At 31.0% G+C, this 20,094-nt stretch overlaps 1 protein-coding gene across 1 annotated transcript in view; it reads left to right on the top strand.

The window, feature by feature from the left end:
- LOC115882145 (laccase-2-like) overlaps nucleotides 1-15,239 on the top strand; it is a 52,385-nt gene extending 37,146 nt beyond the window's left edge. The window contains exons 11-14 of the mRNA XM_030900011.1: nucleotides 3,849-4,110; nucleotides 8,662-8,795; nucleotides 12,311-12,576; nucleotides 14,341-15,239. Of these exons, the coding sequence (XP_030755871.1) occupies nucleotides 3,849-4,110; nucleotides 8,662-8,795; nucleotides 12,311-12,514 (600 nt within the window). The 3' untranslated portion in view covers nucleotides 12,515-12,576; nucleotides 14,341-15,239. The remainder of the gene's footprint in view (nucleotides 1-3,848; nucleotides 4,111-8,661; nucleotides 8,796-12,310; nucleotides 12,577-14,340) is intronic.
- The last annotated feature ends 4,855 nt before the right edge of the window (nucleotides 15,240-20,094 follow it).

Here is a 20,094-nt window from a genome sequence, read left to right as displayed (position 1 = left end):
CTATTTAAATCTTTATAAAAGAGTATACCATTAATTAAATATACCACCAGTATTTCCGCCCAAATACTAATTAATTACATACTTAATTGTATTCGTTAATAAATTATTCTAAATAAATGTGGATTTGAATCAGAAATCAATATAATAATAAGTTATGAAAATGAACGTCTCTGTTGTTATAAATAAGCATTTGTCAAAAAATGAAATATCATTTTTAAGGTGTGAGATGGAGCAATTATTATTAATCAACGCAAACAGTCAATTAATGTAGTTTGAATACTGGAATCATATTAATTGGTTCTCTTTAACAAAAATTTAAACAGTTTTTTTTTATTTCTTAATGAAATAAACAAACTATATCGACAATATTAGTATCTATACTCTTTAAAAATTTGATACATCTTTAAAAATAATCTAAAATGTCAGTGTTCCATGGGTATATTGATAAATGAGTTCTAAATTACAAAAAAATGCATTTTCTACGGAAGCTTGAAGAGATAGGTAAAGAATGGTATAATACAATTTGATAGACAATTAAATTGTGCATCTGATTCTTATAAAATATACAGCGTGTTCCATTTAAATTAAACAAATTATTGCCGTTTAAAGCCAATAATTATTTAAAATAAATATTTAGACACTCTGTATAAGGTAATAAAATTTTTATTATTGCAACACAATAATTGTTCAATAAATAAACTTCAGTAACAATTTAGTATTAAAAACTTTGATACCCTCGAAGAAAAGAAGCCTTAAATTTTATACTGCAATTTTACAAAATTGAAAATATTTCAAAAACGGTAAGGTTTAAGTGTAATAGACCTTAATCAAATTTACCTTTATTTTAATCGTAGAAACTAAAAATGCAATAATATATAGGGTGTTCCATTTAAAAAAATACAACTTTGATATTTTTTATTTATTTGGGACACTCTGTATCTTGTAAAAAAAATGTTAAATTGTAGCTCTAATAGTCCTTCAACAAACCCAGAACTTACAATTTGTAAAAATCTAATCGTTTAGCTACAATATTCGGTGTCGTATGTGGTGAACAACCCTGTATAATTACGAATATAAATAAATTGATAATTAAAAATAATAAGGTAAAGTTAAAAATGGGAACCATAGACATGTATAAAATATATACTTACCATATACAAGGTGGTCCGAACTGTATTTCGGAAACTTCGCCAGCATATTCTACAGATCAAAATAAATAAAAAAGTTTGTATAAATGTATGTCCTATTACTATTCAAAACATTTGAAACATATGTAGGTGGCGCCACCTACAAATGGGAGTTATATTAACATCAAAATCAAATTTCTCATGTCAAAAAACATCCATCCACCAATGCTCATCCAAATATTGACGTTGCTTCAGAAATTATTTGGAAAAAATCGAAATAAAAATGAAACTTCTACACCTTGTATCTCCGAAACTAAGCATTTTAGGACATACATTTATACGAACTTTTTTACTTATTTTTATCTGCAGAATACGCTGCCGAAGTTTCCGGAATACAGATCGGACCACCCTGTATAATTCATATCAAATAAAGTTTTAGTCTTGTTTTAGTCAATAAAGTTTTAGTGTTGTTTTAGTCTTACGTGATTAAGCTTGACCGGCACAGCTTTGCCCACTTTTACATATTTTCTTTTAATCAAAATCATTTAGGAAACAAAAATAAATTATTTATAAATATATAAACAGTTATTATTTACATCAACAAACTCGCTTCCTTAACAGCACTTAAGGGACATAAAGGGGAATTACTACCGCTTTCTTGTTCAAAATATTCTAATAAGGTTGCGCTGAGTCTTTTGCAACGGCTATTAAGCTATTTTGTACACCTCGCACTAAAAGAGGTTATAAAAAAACAATATTCGACTGCAAGGTTTGCTAGTAAAAATTTTTAAGTTTAAAGTATCACAACAGAATTCATTAAAAAGTGTGAACTGAGATGCGTGGTGAATCTGACTGTTTACTGAGATGCTGAAACTTTTATCAAAAATAGAAATATTCTGATAAATTAAAAATAAAACAAAATTATTGTCCAAAAGGCTTAAGCGTAGGTAAATTTTAAAATAATTAAAAAACTAATGAATTATCAAAAAATGTCTTTACCAGCTTTGAAAGCTTTAAAGGAACATCCATTCAAGAGTTTCTTTTTAATTTTTCTCTCATTATTAAATTATCGCCTTCTTTTCAGATTTCTTAGAGAAAAAAAAAACACCAAATGAAGTTAGTGTAAAATTATGCTTTAGTCGACTTCGAACATATTTTATTTTAAATTAAATTTCAGTTGTATGGCTTTTATATAATCGGCTGTTTTTAGTTATATGATTGAGTTTGGAAGATTTTTAATAAAATCATTACTGTAAAATACTGTAAGTACTGTATTTTTAAATTCCCTTTGCATCAATGCGTTTTTTATGCTTTATTAGCAAAGTCTGTTAGATGACGGGATATACAGTGTGATCAGTATGTCTAAATGCTCTATATCACGTTTTCTTGAGAATTTTACTTCAAATTTTTTGAAAATTATTTAGGCCATAATAGCTCTCATTTTAAAGATATTTTCATAGATATACACGGTTATTCAAATATACTTTTATACTAAAGTTAAACCTTTTCCGAATGCTGAATATTTTGTTCGAGTTGTTCGAGAGTAGATTTATAATGAATTTTTATTCCATAAATACTATAATTTCAGAGTCAATACAGAGGTTATTATAGTTTAAAATACCAGTTAGTACAAAAGAAGCAAAAAGACTCAAAGTCTCGGTCTCAACTTTTAATATAAAAAGTTAAAAATGCTGAGATCGAGACTTTTGTTCGGGACGTACCGTTTGTGTCCGGGAAGGGATCATAGTTTCATAGTTGTCGATTTTCGAAAGAAATCAGTACATGTATATTATTTCGTATATTTTTCATTTTATTGATTATATGGACAGCACTGTTCATTAAAATGTTGTATTCTATGTTATAGGGCTTGTTTCTGTCTACAATTTCCTGTCCCACAACGTACCGTTTGTGTCCGGGAAGGGTTCATAGTTTCATAGTTGTCGATTTTCGAAAGAACTCAGTACATGTATATTATTTCGTATATTTTTCATTTTATTGATTTTATGGAAAGCACTGTTCATTAAAATGTTGTATCCTATGTTATAGGGCTTGTTTCCCCCTACAATTTCCTGTCCCACAACGTACCGTTTGTGTCCGGGAAGGGTTCATAGTTTCATAGTTGTCGATTTTCGAAAGAAATCAGTACATGTATATTATTTCGTATATTTTTCATTTTATTGATTTTTTGGAAAGCACTGTTCATTAAAATGTTGTATCCTATGTTATAGGGCTTGTTTCTCTCTACAATTTCCTGTTTCACAATGTACCGTTTGTGTCCGGGAAGGGTTCATAGTTGCATAGTTGTCGATTTTCGAAAGAAATCAGTACATGTATATTATTTCGTATATTTTTCATTTTATTCATTTTATGGAAAGCACTGTTCACTAAAATGTTGTATCCTATGTTATAGGGCTTGTTTCTCTCTACAATTTCCTGTTTCACAATGTACCGTTTGTGTCCGGAAAGGGTTCATAGTTTCATAGTTGTCGATTTTCGAAAAAAATCAGTACATGTATATTATTTCGTATATTTTTCATTTTATTGATTTTATGGGAAGCACTGTTCATTAACCCTTGGGAATAATTTTTTAAACTTTTAGTTTAATTTTCTACAGATTTTTTATTTTAATTGGAAGTCTTTTATGATAGAATCTTTTTCTAATACTGGCACTTATTTAAGAGATCCCCTGTTTATGATAGAATGTCTAATTATCTTTTTCAGATTCCTTTGAATGCTGTTGTCGAATTGGTGATCATCGATGAAGGGTTTGCCTATGACGCTAACCATCCCCTCCACTTACACGGTTACGCTTTCAGAGTGGTAGCCATGGAGAGACTAGGAAGGAACGTTACCGTAGATGAAGTGAAGAAAAGAGATAGCGACGGTTACATCAAAAGAAACTTGATTAATGCTCCTATTAAGGATACTGTAAACGTCCCCGATGGAGGATACACTATTGTTCGGTTTAAAGCTGACAACCCTGGTAAGTTCTATAATTTTTATCTAATTTATATTACTAAATAAAAAAAATTGTGTATGCACTATGTACGCATATTCACAGAAAAACTTTTTACTAACAACTATCAAATTTTAGGATTTGAAGGACATGCTTGAAAAAGTAATAAATTAAAAATTAATAAATAATTTGATCCACTTTCACAAAATATTTGTATTAAAATGATCGTGTGTCTGTCTGTCCATCTGAGGACCCCATTCGGGTACCTCTATCCCCGTGCCGAGATTGGTTTCAATCGACCCATAATTTAAAAAAATCCTTATGATTTCGTCCATTCAGAGGCATCGATTCCAAACGTTGCGGGCCTCATCCTGTAGCCCGTCCCCAATTATGCTGACATCGCGCTTTTCAATGTGTTTTGTAAATCAGTGGTTCAAATTGTGATGAAGCCTATATGAAAATAATCTGTTAGAAATGGGGACTGTTATTTTAGCAGTTATTATAATAGTATGTACAAGAAAGGCTAAAAACATAGTGGAGCGACGAGGAGAGCGGCGAGCAAGCAGCGCGATGTCGCGTCCAAAACAAACCTGTGAAGAAAAGTACGCGTGAACATAGTAAAGCGATCTGCTCGCCGCTCTACTATGATTTAGCACCTCGAGGCCCGATCCACGCGATATCGCGCTGCTTGCTCGCCGCTCTCCTCGTCGCGCCACTATGTTTTTAGCCTAAAGCAGCACAGTGAAGTGTATTTTCGAAAAAGAGAACTGTCATAGTTACCGATCTGTTCTTTAATGTTAGGTAAGTTTTTTTAATGCAATCTTAAAAATGTAGTGCATCTCTGCAATCTCTGCTAACTTCTCAGGTGGTGTGATTTTATGACTTATTTTTCAGCATATATATACTTTCTTGTCAATATGACAACACAGGGCGTCGAATTACCTGAGATCTGGGCTTGAACCAGATAATTGAATGTATTTGGCCAGTATATCTGCCAGCGGTTCTCAAAATGTTGCTATTATTTTTTAATATTTGCAAAGTTATATAACTGGGCTATTTTCAATTTATATTAAAAATGGTAAAGAGAAAATATGTTTCTTTTGACCAGATCTGCCACCCCTTAAAATACTTGCACTTATTTCTGGGACACCCTGTATTTTATTGGTTGCTACCTAAAACATGAAACGGAAGTTAATTGTATTTCTTTAAACATGATACTCGGGATTAAAAACTGCAACACCATACTGCTTCCGCCTTAATTTAATTTAGAAAAACTGCAGCAGGGAGAAAAATACATTTGAATTCTAATAGAACTCAATTTTAACCCGGCTTTGGTCTCAACGGAACGGAAAACTCTTTTAATTGAAAATCGAGTTTTCAGACACGCGGATCGTAACTTTTTAATGGCGTAATGGAATGCCGCATGGCGACCGAATAAAAAATTGACGTCTTTTCTTTCAAACATTATAATCCGAAAAGAGCTCTGTACATACACAACACACAACTAATTTGATTTTTTAGTCCATTTTTAGTTTTTTTAGACCAGTATATTTTAGTTTTATAATAAACTAGCGTCGAATTAATCATTTGTAATGGTGATGATAAAGCAAAGCAAGTATTTCCATTAACATACAAACTGGATAAAATTTTCTCACATTTACATATGTCAGCATGAGAAAAAACAATACGGCGATATTATTATATAACATGGTAATATTTGAGGGGTAGTATCATCTCTTTGGAATTTGACTTTCGAAAAATCCGCTTGCCAAAAAAAAGCTTTTACCGTCAAGCAGTTTAAGCAGAATCGTGGTTAATCAATTACCCAACTATTTGGAACACCCTGTATGATTTTTTAAAAAATTTCAATATATGTAAAAAAACAAAATAAATTATGCGTGTCCAAGCGTTTTCCCCAAAAGACTAACCGTTTTTTAAATAACAAATATTGTAATATTTGAGGGGCGTTTTCACCCTCTTGGAATTTGAGATTCGAGAACCTCCTCCTTATCGAACCTCTAGATCCCACAGTCAATCCGTTTGCCAAAAATAAGCTTTAAACGTCAAGCAGTTTAAGCAGAATCGTGATTAATCAATGGTCATATTTTATGAAACACGCTGTATAAATTTTTAAAAAATTTTGAAATATGTAAAACAACAAAATAAAATATACGTGTTTAAGAGTTTTTCCGAAAAACTCACCGGTTTTCAAATAAAAAATATTCTAATATTTGAGGGTGGTTTCACCCCCTTAGAATTCGAGTTTCGAAAAATCCCTTCTTATCGAACCTATACACCCTAATGTCAATCCGTTTTCCAAAAATCAGCTTTTTACGTCAAACGCTTTAAGCAGGATCGTGATTAATCAAGACCAGATTTTTCGAACTACCCTGTATACATTTTTAAAAAAATCTTAAAATAAAAAAAAAATTAAAATATACCTGTTTAAGCGTTTTTTCGAAAACTTGACCGTTTTTAAAATAAAAAATATTGTATTATTTGAGGGGTGATTTCGCCCCCTTGGAATTGGAATTTCGAAAAATCCCTTCTTATCGAACCTTTACACCCTAGAATCAACCTGTATACCAAAATTGAGCTTCTTACGTTGAGTGGTTTGAGCAGGATCGTGATTAATCAGTGAGTCAGTCACTTAAGGATTTTATATATTAATATAGATTTATACTCAACTAGCGTATACCAGCGACTTCGTTCGCGTCGAATTAATCATTTGTAATGGTGATGATAAAGCAAAGCAAGAATTTCTATTAACATACAAACTGGATAAAATTTTCTCACATTTATGTCAGCATGAGAAAAAACAATATGGCGATATTATTATATAACTTGGTAATATTTGAGGGGTAATTTCATCTCGTTGGAATTTGACTTTCGAAAAATCCGTTTGCCAAAAATAAGCTTTTTACGTCAAGCAGTTTCGTGGTTAAGAAATTACCTAACTTTTTGGAACACCCTGTATGATTTTTTCAAAAATTTCAAAATATGTAAAAAAACAAATAAATTATGCTTGTCCAAGCGTTTTCCCGGAAGACTAACCATTTTTTAAATAACAAATATTGTAATATTTTAAGGGCGTTTTCACCCTCTTGGAATTTGAGATTCGAGAAACCCCTCCTTATCGAACCTCTACACCCCAGAGTCAATCCGTTTGCCAAAAATCAGCTTTAAATGTCAAGCAGTTTAAGCAGAATCGTGATTACTCATTGGTCATATTTTATGAAACACCCTGTATAAATTTATAAAAAATCTTAAAACATGTAAAACAACAAAATGAAATATACATGTTTAAGAGTTTTTTCGAAACTCACCGGTTTTTTAATAAAAAATATTTTAATATTTGAGGGATAGTTTCACTCCCTTAGAATTCGAGTTTCGAAAAATCCTTTCTAATCGAACCTCTACACCCTAAAGTCAAACTGTTTTCCAAATATCAGGTTTTCACGTCAAGCGCTTTATATAATATTTGTTTTTTTAATTACCAGAATTATTTAATACTTTACTATCAAAATATAAACGAAAATAAAATAAAAAAGTCTTTGACCTGACCCGGATTTGAACTCTGAATCTTCGGTTCGTGGTCGAAAACTCTACGCACTGCGCTATGGAGACATGTTCGATTTGTATTCAATACTAGAATTTATAGGACTAAATTAATAAAAAATATAAGATCTTCTTCCGATGCGCAGTAGTAAACGCAACGGGTATCGGCAGCCAGACGGGCCGCATGCTGTTTTAATAAAAAACAACTGTTTAGTTTGCAGAAAAATAAAATTAACAATCAAAAATTTCTTAAAAAATGATCAAGCCTTGTACTACGCCGCGTGCCGCTTTTTGAACAAACAACAAACAAAAGAATGAGGTTAGCGGCGTTGCCAATGTCAATTTTCTAAACTACCCAAAAATCTAAATTAATTGGGGAGCCAATTTGGGGAGGTTTGGTTAAAAAAAAAATATGAAACGGAATCTAACCCAATATCTAAGTATGTACAGCTGATGAAGTAAACAAAAGTCCGCCCCTAGGCTGATCTTTTAATAGAAGGCACTGGCCTAACGATTATCTTAGCATTAATTTAAAAATAAATCCCCAACATGTATAATGAACAAAACATTTAAACAAACACACACCACACATAACAAATTGTTGGTTAGTAGCAGTTAGTAGTAGTCAGAGATATAGATGACCGAATTATAGAATCCGACCGAATTATAGAATTATCGTTTTTTAATAAAAATTAAAAAAAAAACATTATAAAATTATAAAGTTAGAATAGTGTATGGTTTTATATTAACTTTAATTTTTTTGAACTTTTTTTTACACTATCCTGACACTTACACTAACCTATTTAATTTCACACGATTAAAGTAACGAACATTTACAACTTGTACGACATATTTTGTCGTGTATGACCCGCTTTATGTTCGTTTTTCATCGTGAAAACCTCAAATCTCAACTCTCTCGCAAAAAATCTATAAAGCTATGCGTCACCCCGTGATGGAATAAATTAAATCTTAATAGAATTTCCTTCTAGATATACTTATTTTTGTCCCTTGGCTTTCTAGGTTATTGGATATTCCACTGCCACATCGAGTTCCATGCGGAGGTAGGCATGGCTCTGGTCTTTCAAGTTGGGGAAAATGGACAAATGCCCCCTGTGCCTAAGGGATTCCCTACGTGCGGAAATTATTTGCCAGAAGTAAGTTGTAACCCTAGATCATATATCTATGTGGATAAATCAACACCATAAGTTTAGCATTAAAAATTATGTCTCCAACATCACGACATGCCATTTTCAAACCTTCTTTATTGTACTTAAGGAACGTTCAATAGGTTTGTCTTTCTCGAGGACCTTACTTTGCGCATGCGTATTAAAAGTTGCAAGTATTTCCAAAATAATCACAATTTTATACGGTTTACAAAGTACAAATTATACATTGTTATGGAAAAGTTTTCATTGTCATCATATTGTCGTCATAATCTTGTCATAATCATATGTCATAATCTTATTTCCATTGTGTAACGACGCTTGTTTTTTGCGTTTTTCTATTTAAAAATTGTATTAACTACTCTTTTATCGACCGCTTTTATATAGCCAAGGATGCAAGTGTGTTCAGTGGGAAGTTAATTTTAAGTATGTGCAATTATATTTCTATTTTTTTTTGGTTGGACTTTATGAATACTCGTAAAAATGACTAGAAAGTGTTTAGTGTGTGAAAGTTCTAATATAAAGGTCCCCGAATTATCTTTTCATAGGCAAGTATTCAGTTCTTTAATTTATATTAAGCCACATACGGAGTACTTTCTGGTTAGATTTCCTAAGAATATTGATATTTGTACGAAGTGGGTAAATGCATTTTTTATATAGCTTAATTTTTGTGAAAGTAAATATTCAATTGATTGTTCAAATTTAAGCATTTTACAAATTAATTTTTTTAAATTAATGTTCAAATTTGGCGCGCGGACGATAGGTTCTCGACTAGGATAGATAGAATAGAAGCACCGCGTGTGCAACAAAAATAGAAGATAAATGGAAGTCGTTGATATGTTTGCGACAGTTTCCATAGTGATTTATTTATCCACGTAAGTATATATGATCTAGGGTTGTGGCATCACTTAATAAGGGTTAACGTATCATAGTTATTTTTGCCAAATAGTGATGGGCCTTACGGATGGGATTCTTTTTAGTGAATCGAATCACACGATTCAATTTCTCTTAATAGAATTGACTCTTACGACTTGTTATTTGAACACCTTTGAACACTTTTTGGCATATACAGGGTAGTTCGAACTGTATTCCGGAAATTTCGGTAGCATATTCAGTAAATAAAAATAAGTAGAAAATTTCGGAGATACAGGGTGTAAAAAGTTTCATTTTAATTTGGATTTTTTCCAAATAATTTCTGATGTAACGTCAATATTTGGATGAAAATTGGCGTCTGGGAGTTTTTTGACATGAAACATTTGATTTTCTTGTCAGTATGACTCCTACTTGTAGGGGGCGCCACCTAAATATTTTTTAACTGGTTTCAAGAGTAATAACTTTTCGTCCGTACCTGTATAAAACTACTGAGTAAAAAAATATACATTTACAACGTTTTCTACTTAAAAAAGTCTCTTGGTAAAAATCGCTACAAGTCATAGTTCTCGAGATATTTGGAATCGAAATTATCTATACCAGTCATCGTTGACATAGATTAAACATGTTGACTAAATAGTTATTAGACTGAAATCACAAATTTGAAATGTTTTTGAACCAAAAGTTCAACAGAAACTGTTTTATCATTATTTTTTCTCAGAAAAATTTATGATTAATTTAAAAAAATAAAAATTTGCCAAATTTATTATTTCAGTCAAATAACTATCTACTCAACGCGTGTTTATTTTTGTCAATGACATGTATTGATTATTTCCATTGTATCTCGAGAGCGGTTGCCCGTAGCGATTTTTACCAAGAGACATTTTTTACGTAAAAAGGCACGGAAATGTAAATTTTTCTCAATAGTTTTATACAGGTAGGGACGAAAAGTTATTACTCTTCAAAACAGTTAAAACACATGTAGGTGGCGCCTCCTACAAATAGGAGTCATATTGACATCAAAATCAAATATCCTATGTCAAAAATCTCCGAGACACCAATTTTCATCCAAATATTTAAGTTACTTCGGAAATTATTTGGTAAAAATCTAAATAAAAATGAAACTTCTACACCATGTATGTATCTCCGAAACTAAGCATTTTAGGACATACATTTATACGAACTTTTTTATTTATTTTTATTTGCAGAATATGCTGCCGAAGTTTCTGGAATACATTTCGGACCACCCTGTATTGTACCTACTCTATTATTTTAGAAATATAATTAAAAGTCTAAATAAACTCAATTTTACGTCAGTGAATTGGAGATATTTCAACAGAATTATAATTTTTAGTAAATTACAGGTGAAACTAGTTGCTAGGACAACAAAAAGTCGAATTTGTTGATTTGTGTTTGTTGAAAAGTAATATTATAAGTAATTTTTTTCTAAATATGGGTAAATAAACTTCAAACTTTTTTAATAAAAATTTGTACGTATGAAACTGTATGTTTCGCATTTATAAATATACTCTTGAATGTTCAAAAAACGCTGATATTGAACTTTTGTAGCGGCATAAAAGTTCCTCTTTGTATATGTAGTAAGAATCTTGCAAAGGTAGCATTATATTTTTTACTCAAAAATCTTTTAAAGGGAATATTAAAGCAGAAGTAAATGGTCTAATATTTTCAAATATTACTTTTGTAGCAGTTGGTAAAAATTTGGTATGAAACACATATAAAATATTTTGTTATATAAATAGAAGAATATACAGTATGTCCCCGGATTATCTTTAGAAGAGGAAAATAGTATACCTATTGTTTTATTAGGAGTAAAAATGACACTTATTGTGGCGACGCTGTACGTTTGACATACAGCCCAGGCACAAAGAGTCATTTTTACTCCGAATAGAAGATGCTATAATTTAATTTTCAAACGCCACAGATAAGTTTTTAAACAATTTCAAAGTTCCAAATAATATAAAAAATTTAAAAGTTATACCACATACCTTGTATGTAATTATACAGGGTGTTTCAAAAAACATATGCCATCTCCCGTGGGGAGATTCCTCACGTAGAAATAAGATTTATTTTTCATATCAACATAGGTCCGATTCCGCTTTGTTTCGTTGCTACAGGGTGTTATTAATAATAAAAATGATTTTCCTCTTGGAAAGATAATCCGGGGACATACTGTATATTGCTGTCTGTCTTTAACTACCACAATTACTCTAAATATTATTGTTCAAAATAATTAATAATGCAGTTTATTAGAGGATAAAACTGTCGAATATAAAGCGTTTCGAGAATCAGTGGATTTCAAATATATTGAAAGCTTAATGGATTATTTAGATTGATCTAAGACAAACTACAATTATGTTACTTCTTCTAACAGAGAAGGTTTATTCTCCGTAATACAACTGAAATGGAGGTTTAACTATAAACAGGTCATGTTTTTTTTAACCTAAGAGATAACAAAAAATAAAATCTTGAAAAAGTCACTATTTCGTTATTGAAACAGAAATCTAAAAAATAAAATTATTATATTTATCGAAACTATTTTGAACATGTTTTTAAAATCTTGTTATTTTATTTTATGTTGCTCATTACTATATGTATAAATTTTTTTGGTTTTCCAGGAAGAAGAATCTACTGGTAATGGTACTACCTCGAAACCTAGTGATCTCAAACCCGTTTGTAGCAAAAATTTGTTTGTTAACAAGTTTGAAAAAGTACTTTTCGGTGACTATTGTAGAGATGAAATGTCAGCCGCACGTCATCTTTTGGTTCCTTCTGTACTTATAGCAGTATTCGCCATTATTGTTACTTTCATCACAAATTAATTATAGAAAAATTTAAGCCTAAAATATATACGGAATTTTTAAAACATTTAAATATGCCATATCGTCAGTGAAACGTGATAACCTGCTAACTCCATTTTTTACGTTAATAAGTTTTTTTATACCATTAGAAAGAGAAAAAAATACTCTATAAGTAGGGAAAGCAAACATATTTTTCCCATTAAAGAATTTTTTTTTATTTTAACTCAATAATATCTGCTAACTCCTAGTGATCTGAAATAGCCACCGAAATGCTGCTATCTCCGTAATTTTCGTTACGATCACGCTAAAGCAAACACACAGATTCTTAGTCGTCTGTTTTTTAGTACAGTACGTCGATCCAGGGTCGCACTAGGCCAAAGGGGCCGGGTGGCAATGTAAGGAGGGGGCTAGTGTGTTTTTTGGCGTATTTTTCGCCTTACGTTTTGGTCAATTTTTCCCTATTATATGCAGGGTGAGTCTTAAATAAGTGCAAATATTTTTAGGGTAGTATATTTCGACCCAAGAAACACGATTATTTTGCGCGAAATTTTTTCTTTGAAAATTTGGAATTTAAAAAAATTGGATTTTTTTAATTTTGAGTTTAAAAACATAATTTGTTTGTAATATGGTAACACAGGCAGTAGATTAAATTTACAAGAAAGAAAATCCAATGCTTCTCAAAATTATAGCAAAAAATTGGAAATTTTAAAAGTGAAATAACTCGGTTGTTTTGGATTTATTTGAAAAAACGGTAAAGAGAAAATATTATGTTTCTTTTATTGAGATTTACCAGCCCTGCACATATTTGCACTTATTTAAGACTCACCCTGTATAGAAATCAGGGAACTACCCTAATGCAAATAAACCAATGCAATGCAAATTCCATAATGCAATGCAAAAGCAAATATTGTTAAGAATAATAATTATTCTTAATTCTCATTAATTATTAATGAACTATAAAGGGCCCCCCTAATAGTTATCTATAAAATATGGCCAGTCCGACCCTGCGTCGATCCGTTCTATAAATACAGGGTATCCGTAAAGGGTAAGGGGAAAACGAAGTTCTCTATATACGAGCAGTTCATCGGCGTGCTATAAATAGTTTAAATAACATTACTTACTTGTACAAGAATTTCCATAATACCTAATCAGTTTTATTTTTTTCAACGTATTTTCACGTAAATGATACATAATTTTTATAAAAATTAAAAAAATAAGGAGAAAAGTAATAAAAATTTAATAAAATCACGCACTGTCTTCCAAGCTCGGTCTACTACCGTTGTATAAAAATTAGGATAAGCATATGAAAGGATTCTACCATATCTTCTAAGAATAATTCTAAGAGTTTAATTTTTAAATTATTCATTAAGTCCAAAATTCTGCTACTTCAGTTCTTTAAAAATGCAAAAAATTTTAAAATTTTTATTAAAAATTTATTCGTTTTTGGACTTGTATGTTTTGCTTCTAGACCGACGATATTATAAATATATGGTTATGAATATCATATTTTTTAAATTTAATTGATTATTTATAAATCTGTTTGGGTAATATTCATTTCCACTTTCAAAATTTCGAACAATAAAGGTTGCTATCTCCAGAAGTATATTTTTATTTCTTATTTCTGCAAGACGAATATCTGCTATCTCTCTATTGTGTCTGAAAAAAATGACGTAACACGAAATATTGAGTTTTATTGTTCCCCAGCAAATAAAATTCTTATCTCTTTATCATATTAACGCATCAAAATACTTCCCACATGTGTACATATTTTTTTGTACCGTTTATTTGCTCTCCTGTAAAATTAGGAATAATGGAGTTAGCAGTTTATCACGTTTCACCGACGATATGATCGAAAAACATGGCTTTACAGTGGCTTTTGAAGTAACAATCAGTTTTAATTTCTTTCTTGTTAAAACTTTTTTAAAAAACTATTTTATTCTAAACTAAACAGTATTTTTTGACAAATTTTTATTTTACTTTTTGATAAATAACGGTTATAAAGATCGGCCAGTCAAAAATATCATTGATTGTCATTTTCAAATTACTGTGACGTCATTTTTTTTGACAGTATGGTATTTAAGAGAAAGAAAAAAAAATAGAATACAGAATTATATAAAAATATTAATTCGGAATTTCGTTAAAATTATATTTTTTAATAAAACAGGGGGAAAAGAATGAAATGTTTTCATTTCATTTTGTGAATTTGATTAAACGTCTGTAGCCAGTAAAAAATAGGCGTTTTTTTCGGTGTACAATAAACAAATTATGTAAAATTTGACTGACAGTTATTGTGATAATACTAGTGTATGTATATGTTTGTTGTCTTTAAGTTCCTTACCAGTTATAATATAATAAAAATATAGAATTTAATTATACGGTAGGATAAAAAATAATTAGGACAATTTTATAAATTTATAAGTATTATACCCGGTGTTTTTTTTTCTACACGAATATATACTACAGCAATCCAGAAGAGATACAAAGGTTATTATATTAGAGAAACGTTTTATCTTGCTAAACTCTACAACGTCAAAAATATCAAAATATAAAAGAAATGCATTAAGGTAGTAGCAAGAAATTTATGCCTAATATCATTCTATATTTGCTGAGCTGTACATGTTGATTTTTTTATCTTAATTATTTTTTATCAAATGGATAGTTTTTGACTTAGATAAGAATGCACTTTACAAGACTTTAATATAGTCGAACACAAAGAAAAAAATAAAACAAAGAAAAAATAATTAAAAAATGTCTTAAATCATGCAAAGCCAATTCAGTTTATCCTAGTTTTATTAAAGTTGATATTCCGAAAAGTAACGTTAGTGATAAGGTAGAGAAAATTGCAAAACAAAAATGGCTTGATTTAGAAATCAAATTTCTGTATAGTAAACGAAGTATGCTTGAAATTGAAGCCTATGGACTTTACAAAAAAATTACTTAAAAAGTTTATAATCATCTGCTGATGATGCTAACATGGTTAGCGAAACGCGCGTCCAGTGTAAAAGTAAAAGTGTTTTGGTGTATTGTGGTGATTTAGTGTTTTTATTTTGCTAAATAACTGGCCTATTTTAAATTAATTTTAAAAATGATATACAGAAAACATACTTCTTTCCTCTAGATCTACCACCCTTCAAAATACTTGCATTTATTTATGAAAAACCTTGTATTAGGGCGGCATGTGACTTAGAATTTTTACTTAAATAAATTTTAGTTAAAATAAAATTACTTATAAGGATGTGTCAATAATATACAGGGTGGTCCGAACTCTATTCCGGAAAGCATATTCTGCGGATAAAATAAGTAAAAAAATCGCATAAATGTATGTCCTAAAATGCTTAGTTTCGGAGATACAGGGTGTAGAATTTTCATTTTTATTTCGATTTTTTCCAAATAATATCTGAACTAACGTCAATATTTGGATGAAACAAAACAACATGTTTAATTTATGTCAATGATGACAGGTATTGATAATTTTGATTCCAAATATCTCGAGAACTATTACTCGTAGCGATTTTTACCAAGAGACCTTTTTTATGTAGAAAACGTTGCGAATATATATTTTTTTACTCAGTAGTTTTATACAGGTACGGACGAAAAGTTATTACTCTTCAAACCAGTTAAACATATGTATATATGTATTATATAAAAAACTCCCAGACACCAATTTTCATCCAAATATTGCCGTTACTTCAGAAATTATTCGGAACAAATCGAAATAAAAATGAAACTTCTACACCTTGTATCTCCGAAACTAAGCATTTCAGGATATACATTTAGGTATACGAACTTTTTTACTTATTTTTATCTGTAGGATATGCCGCCGAAGTTTCCGGAATACAGTTCGGACCACCCTGTATAGGTTAGAGAATATTATAATAATAAATATCCAGTTTTAAGATAACATGCTAATTTGCTTCTAAATAAATCGTTTTTAATTTGTTCTGTATCTCTCTATAGTAAGAATAATTAGCGTGTAAATTGATTATAAAGATACCAACTTATAGAATTATTTAATATATTTCATCAATAAAATTATTTTTTTATCAGATCGACTAATGGGCGCAGAGTGAGTATGTGGCTTAATTGTTGATTTTTATTGTTGTTTAAGATAAGATTGCTTTTTTACAAATGGAAACATTTCCAAATTGTTAAAATCTAATATTAAAATATAAGCACAGCCAATTCATTAGGCAGCTAGTCGACTTGGATATTGTTCGAGTATCCGCGCTTGTTCTCGAACATATCCAGGCAGTCAGAGTACCAGTATCCCCAGTTTTTATAAACGGAGCTTCAATTAAGTTCATATTCCAACTTGTAAAATGTAAATTATTGTAAGTAGACTGGCTGTCTAATGAATAAACTGTGACATAAGTATTAACAACTGGTGCTTAATTAATAAATTGTGATTTAAATTATAGGTTTTAGGTAGTAAAATGTACATCATAGATATCTAATTGTGAGTATTAAATCTATTCAGTGAGTATATTTAGCATTATTTCGCTTAAAGCATAATCCTATCATTCACTGTTGTCGATTGGCATAAACAAACAAAAAATATAGTGTTTTAGAAAAAATACATAGCAAGAAGCAATTTGTGTTATAATTTATTACTTCACGAAAATCTATGGAAACTTATGTTTATGGAAGTTAAAAAAATTGTTTATGCGGAATCTAAACCGCGGCAAATATAAAATAAATAAAGTAAAAGGTAAAAAAATAGTATACAGGGTGAGTTTCCTACGATGTTCTCTATGGGCATCTCGGAAACTACTGGAGATAGAGGGTCGGTTAAATGGGAAAAGAATTGCAGTTTTGTGGGGTCATAAATATGCGCCTTTCAGATTTTTGAAAAAGTTCATGGCTTACTAGATATTTCGAAAAAAAACAAATTTTGGCTATTTTAAAATTGTCCTAATTCCATTACAATCTATTTTAGACAAAAAGTGTTCAGATAAAAGTTGTAGATAATCACATTCCTAATGAGTTTGTGTTCTCCGATTTTTCATAAAACCTGTCATTTTTGACATATGACACAAACATACGTTTTTTTAAATTGAAACCATAGTTGGCTATGACTTCATGAAAAGCGCCATTTTTTAAGCTTTTCAGCAATATAAGCTATAATATGTTTCTTTCACAAAATTACTGAGTTATAGCCAATTCTTATCTTTCTTGACTAATTTCACTTAGTTAGCCATGGAAGCAAGTTCAATCGCCGTTGCTCTCAGAAATGTGAAATTGTGTCACATCCAATCTTTGTAAATTAAAATAAACAAAAAATGTAAATAAAAATTTTTCAAATGAAGAAAAGCGTGTAGGATTATTGGTTCAACTTTTCTTGGCCATACAGGATACTTTGACCGGTGAAAGTTACTTACGTTTTTTAGAGAACGGTTTTCAATGGTGTTCAAATTTTGTTGTGATTTATAACTTATAAAAAGACAAAATATGTTATTAAACGGCTCTTTACAATTTAGATTACACAAACTAAAACTCAAAAAAATAATAACACTACGTACACTTTAAGTTATTTTAGAAAATGTTCAAAAAATCCGCAATTATTTTGAGTACATAAATGCATCTTTTCGCATCGGTCGACTTAATTAAACTTCTCCTGTTCCGCCTCTTCGAGTGCCTCTCTTAATTCATAAGTATTTTTGTAAACCTTGTTGTTAACCATACCGCATAAAAAAATCTAAAATGGATAGGTCAGGTGACCGAGGAGACCCATGGAATTGGTCCACCTCCCTGAGTCTACATAATTATGATATAAATAATTTTTTAAATAACATTTCTTTCATTGTGGGGGGGGTTGGTGCGTCATAATGAAGTCATGTAAGAGAGTTCCAACATAAGTCATGTTGGAACCATTGTATTAATGCGCGAGTATCTAAATTTAACTTTTCTAATATGTCTTGAAAACCGTTTTCTAAAAAACGTAACGTTCGCCGGTCAACGTATCCTCGAAACTGTATGGCCAAGGAAAGTTGAACCAATAATTCTACACGCTGTTCTTCATTTAAAAAACTCTTATTTACAATTTTTGTTTATGTTAATTTACAAATATTGGATGTGACAATTTCAATGGCAAACAAACTGGTCGATAATACACTTCCACGCGACTGATTAGTTGGTTAAATCAAAGTGATCGATTTAGCGACCATCAACCTTCTTCTTCTTCTTTCTCAGCCCGGTTCCATCCAGTGTTGGATCTAGGCCTCTTCTAGGTTTTCCATGCTTCGCGATCTCTAGCCAATCTTATCCACCGTCTTCCTGCCACTGTTCTGACGTCATCTCTTTTTTGTTTTGGTTTGGTTTGGTTTGGCCACACTTCTTGTTGTTCCCTTAGGTCTTCATAGAATGACTTTTTGGGGCCATCGGTCTGGATCCTGCCTTGCCACAAGTCCTATCCATTGCCACTTCAGACTTGCCACTTTTTTAACGACATCTATTAGTTTTGTTTTTTGACTTATGTGGGTGTTCCGTATTTTTTTCCTAATGGTGACTCCCAACATTATTCTTTCCATGGCTCTTTGTGATACTCGTAGTTGTTCTGCTGTTTTTTGGGTAATTACTATAGTTTCTAAGCCATACGTAAGCACAGGTAGAATGCAGCTGTCGTAAGCCTTTTTCTTTAGGTTGATGGGCACCTTTTTATCCTTGAAAATATCGCTCATATTTCCAAATGCTACCCATGCCAAATGGATTCTGCGTTTGATCTCCGTATTTTGGTTCTCTTTATCCAGCTTCATTTTATTACCTAAATATATATATATGATGGTCTACGTTTTCAATAACAACGTTGTCTATGGTAATGTTATGGATATTGTTGCTCATTATCTTGGTCTTCTTCAAGTTTATTTTAAAGCCAATTTTCTGGGATTGGTCATTTAGCTCCTTCAGCACGGTGTTCAGTTCTTGAATGTCGGTGCTCAGCAAGACAATATCGTCTGCGAACCTAAGATGGCCAAGGTGTACCCTATCGATGTTTAGACCTCTATTTTCCCATTCTAATTTCTTAAAGACATTTTCTAGTGCCAGTGTAAACAACTTGGGAGAGATGGTATCACCCTGTCTCACGCCCTTGCCGAGTGGTATTTTTTCTGTTTTGACAGGTCATTATTTAATTTAACTTTGAAGGTTGCACTATTATAGATGTTTTTAATAATGGAATAATATCTGGAATCGATTCTCGCGTCCTCCATTGCAGCTAGAAATGACCAGGTTTCGATGCTGTCAAAGACTTTTTGGTAGTCTACAAAGGCCAAATGTAGCGGTATACTCGTACTGTATTCAGTTGTTTTTCAATGACTGTTTTACTTGTTTGTAGATAATCGATGGTACCAAAAACCTTTTCGAAAGCCTGCCTGTTCTATTGGCTGATGGGACTCTAGTTTCGTATTCAGTCGGTTATTGATAATCCTAGTGAAGAGCTTCTATAGGTGTGAGAGAAAGAGTATTGGTCTATAGTTGTCTATATTTGTTAAGTTGTGTTTATATTCTCAAGGGTTAACTCGATCGATCGGGTATGAAAGTTAAAATTCTGAAAATTTTACATCATAACCTCCACTACGAACTTATTACTAATATGACACTAAATA

Source organism: Sitophilus oryzae, unplaced genomic scaffold, assembly GCF_002938485.1.
Source record: "Sitophilus oryzae breed Bouriz unplaced genomic scaffold, Soryzae_2.0 scaffold_177_pilon_pilon, whole genome shotgun sequence".
NCBI classification, from domain to species: domain Eukaryota; kingdom Metazoa; phylum Arthropoda; class Insecta; order Coleoptera; family Curculionidae; genus Sitophilus; species Sitophilus oryzae.
This window is presented reverse-complemented; position numbering and strand designations above follow the sequence as displayed.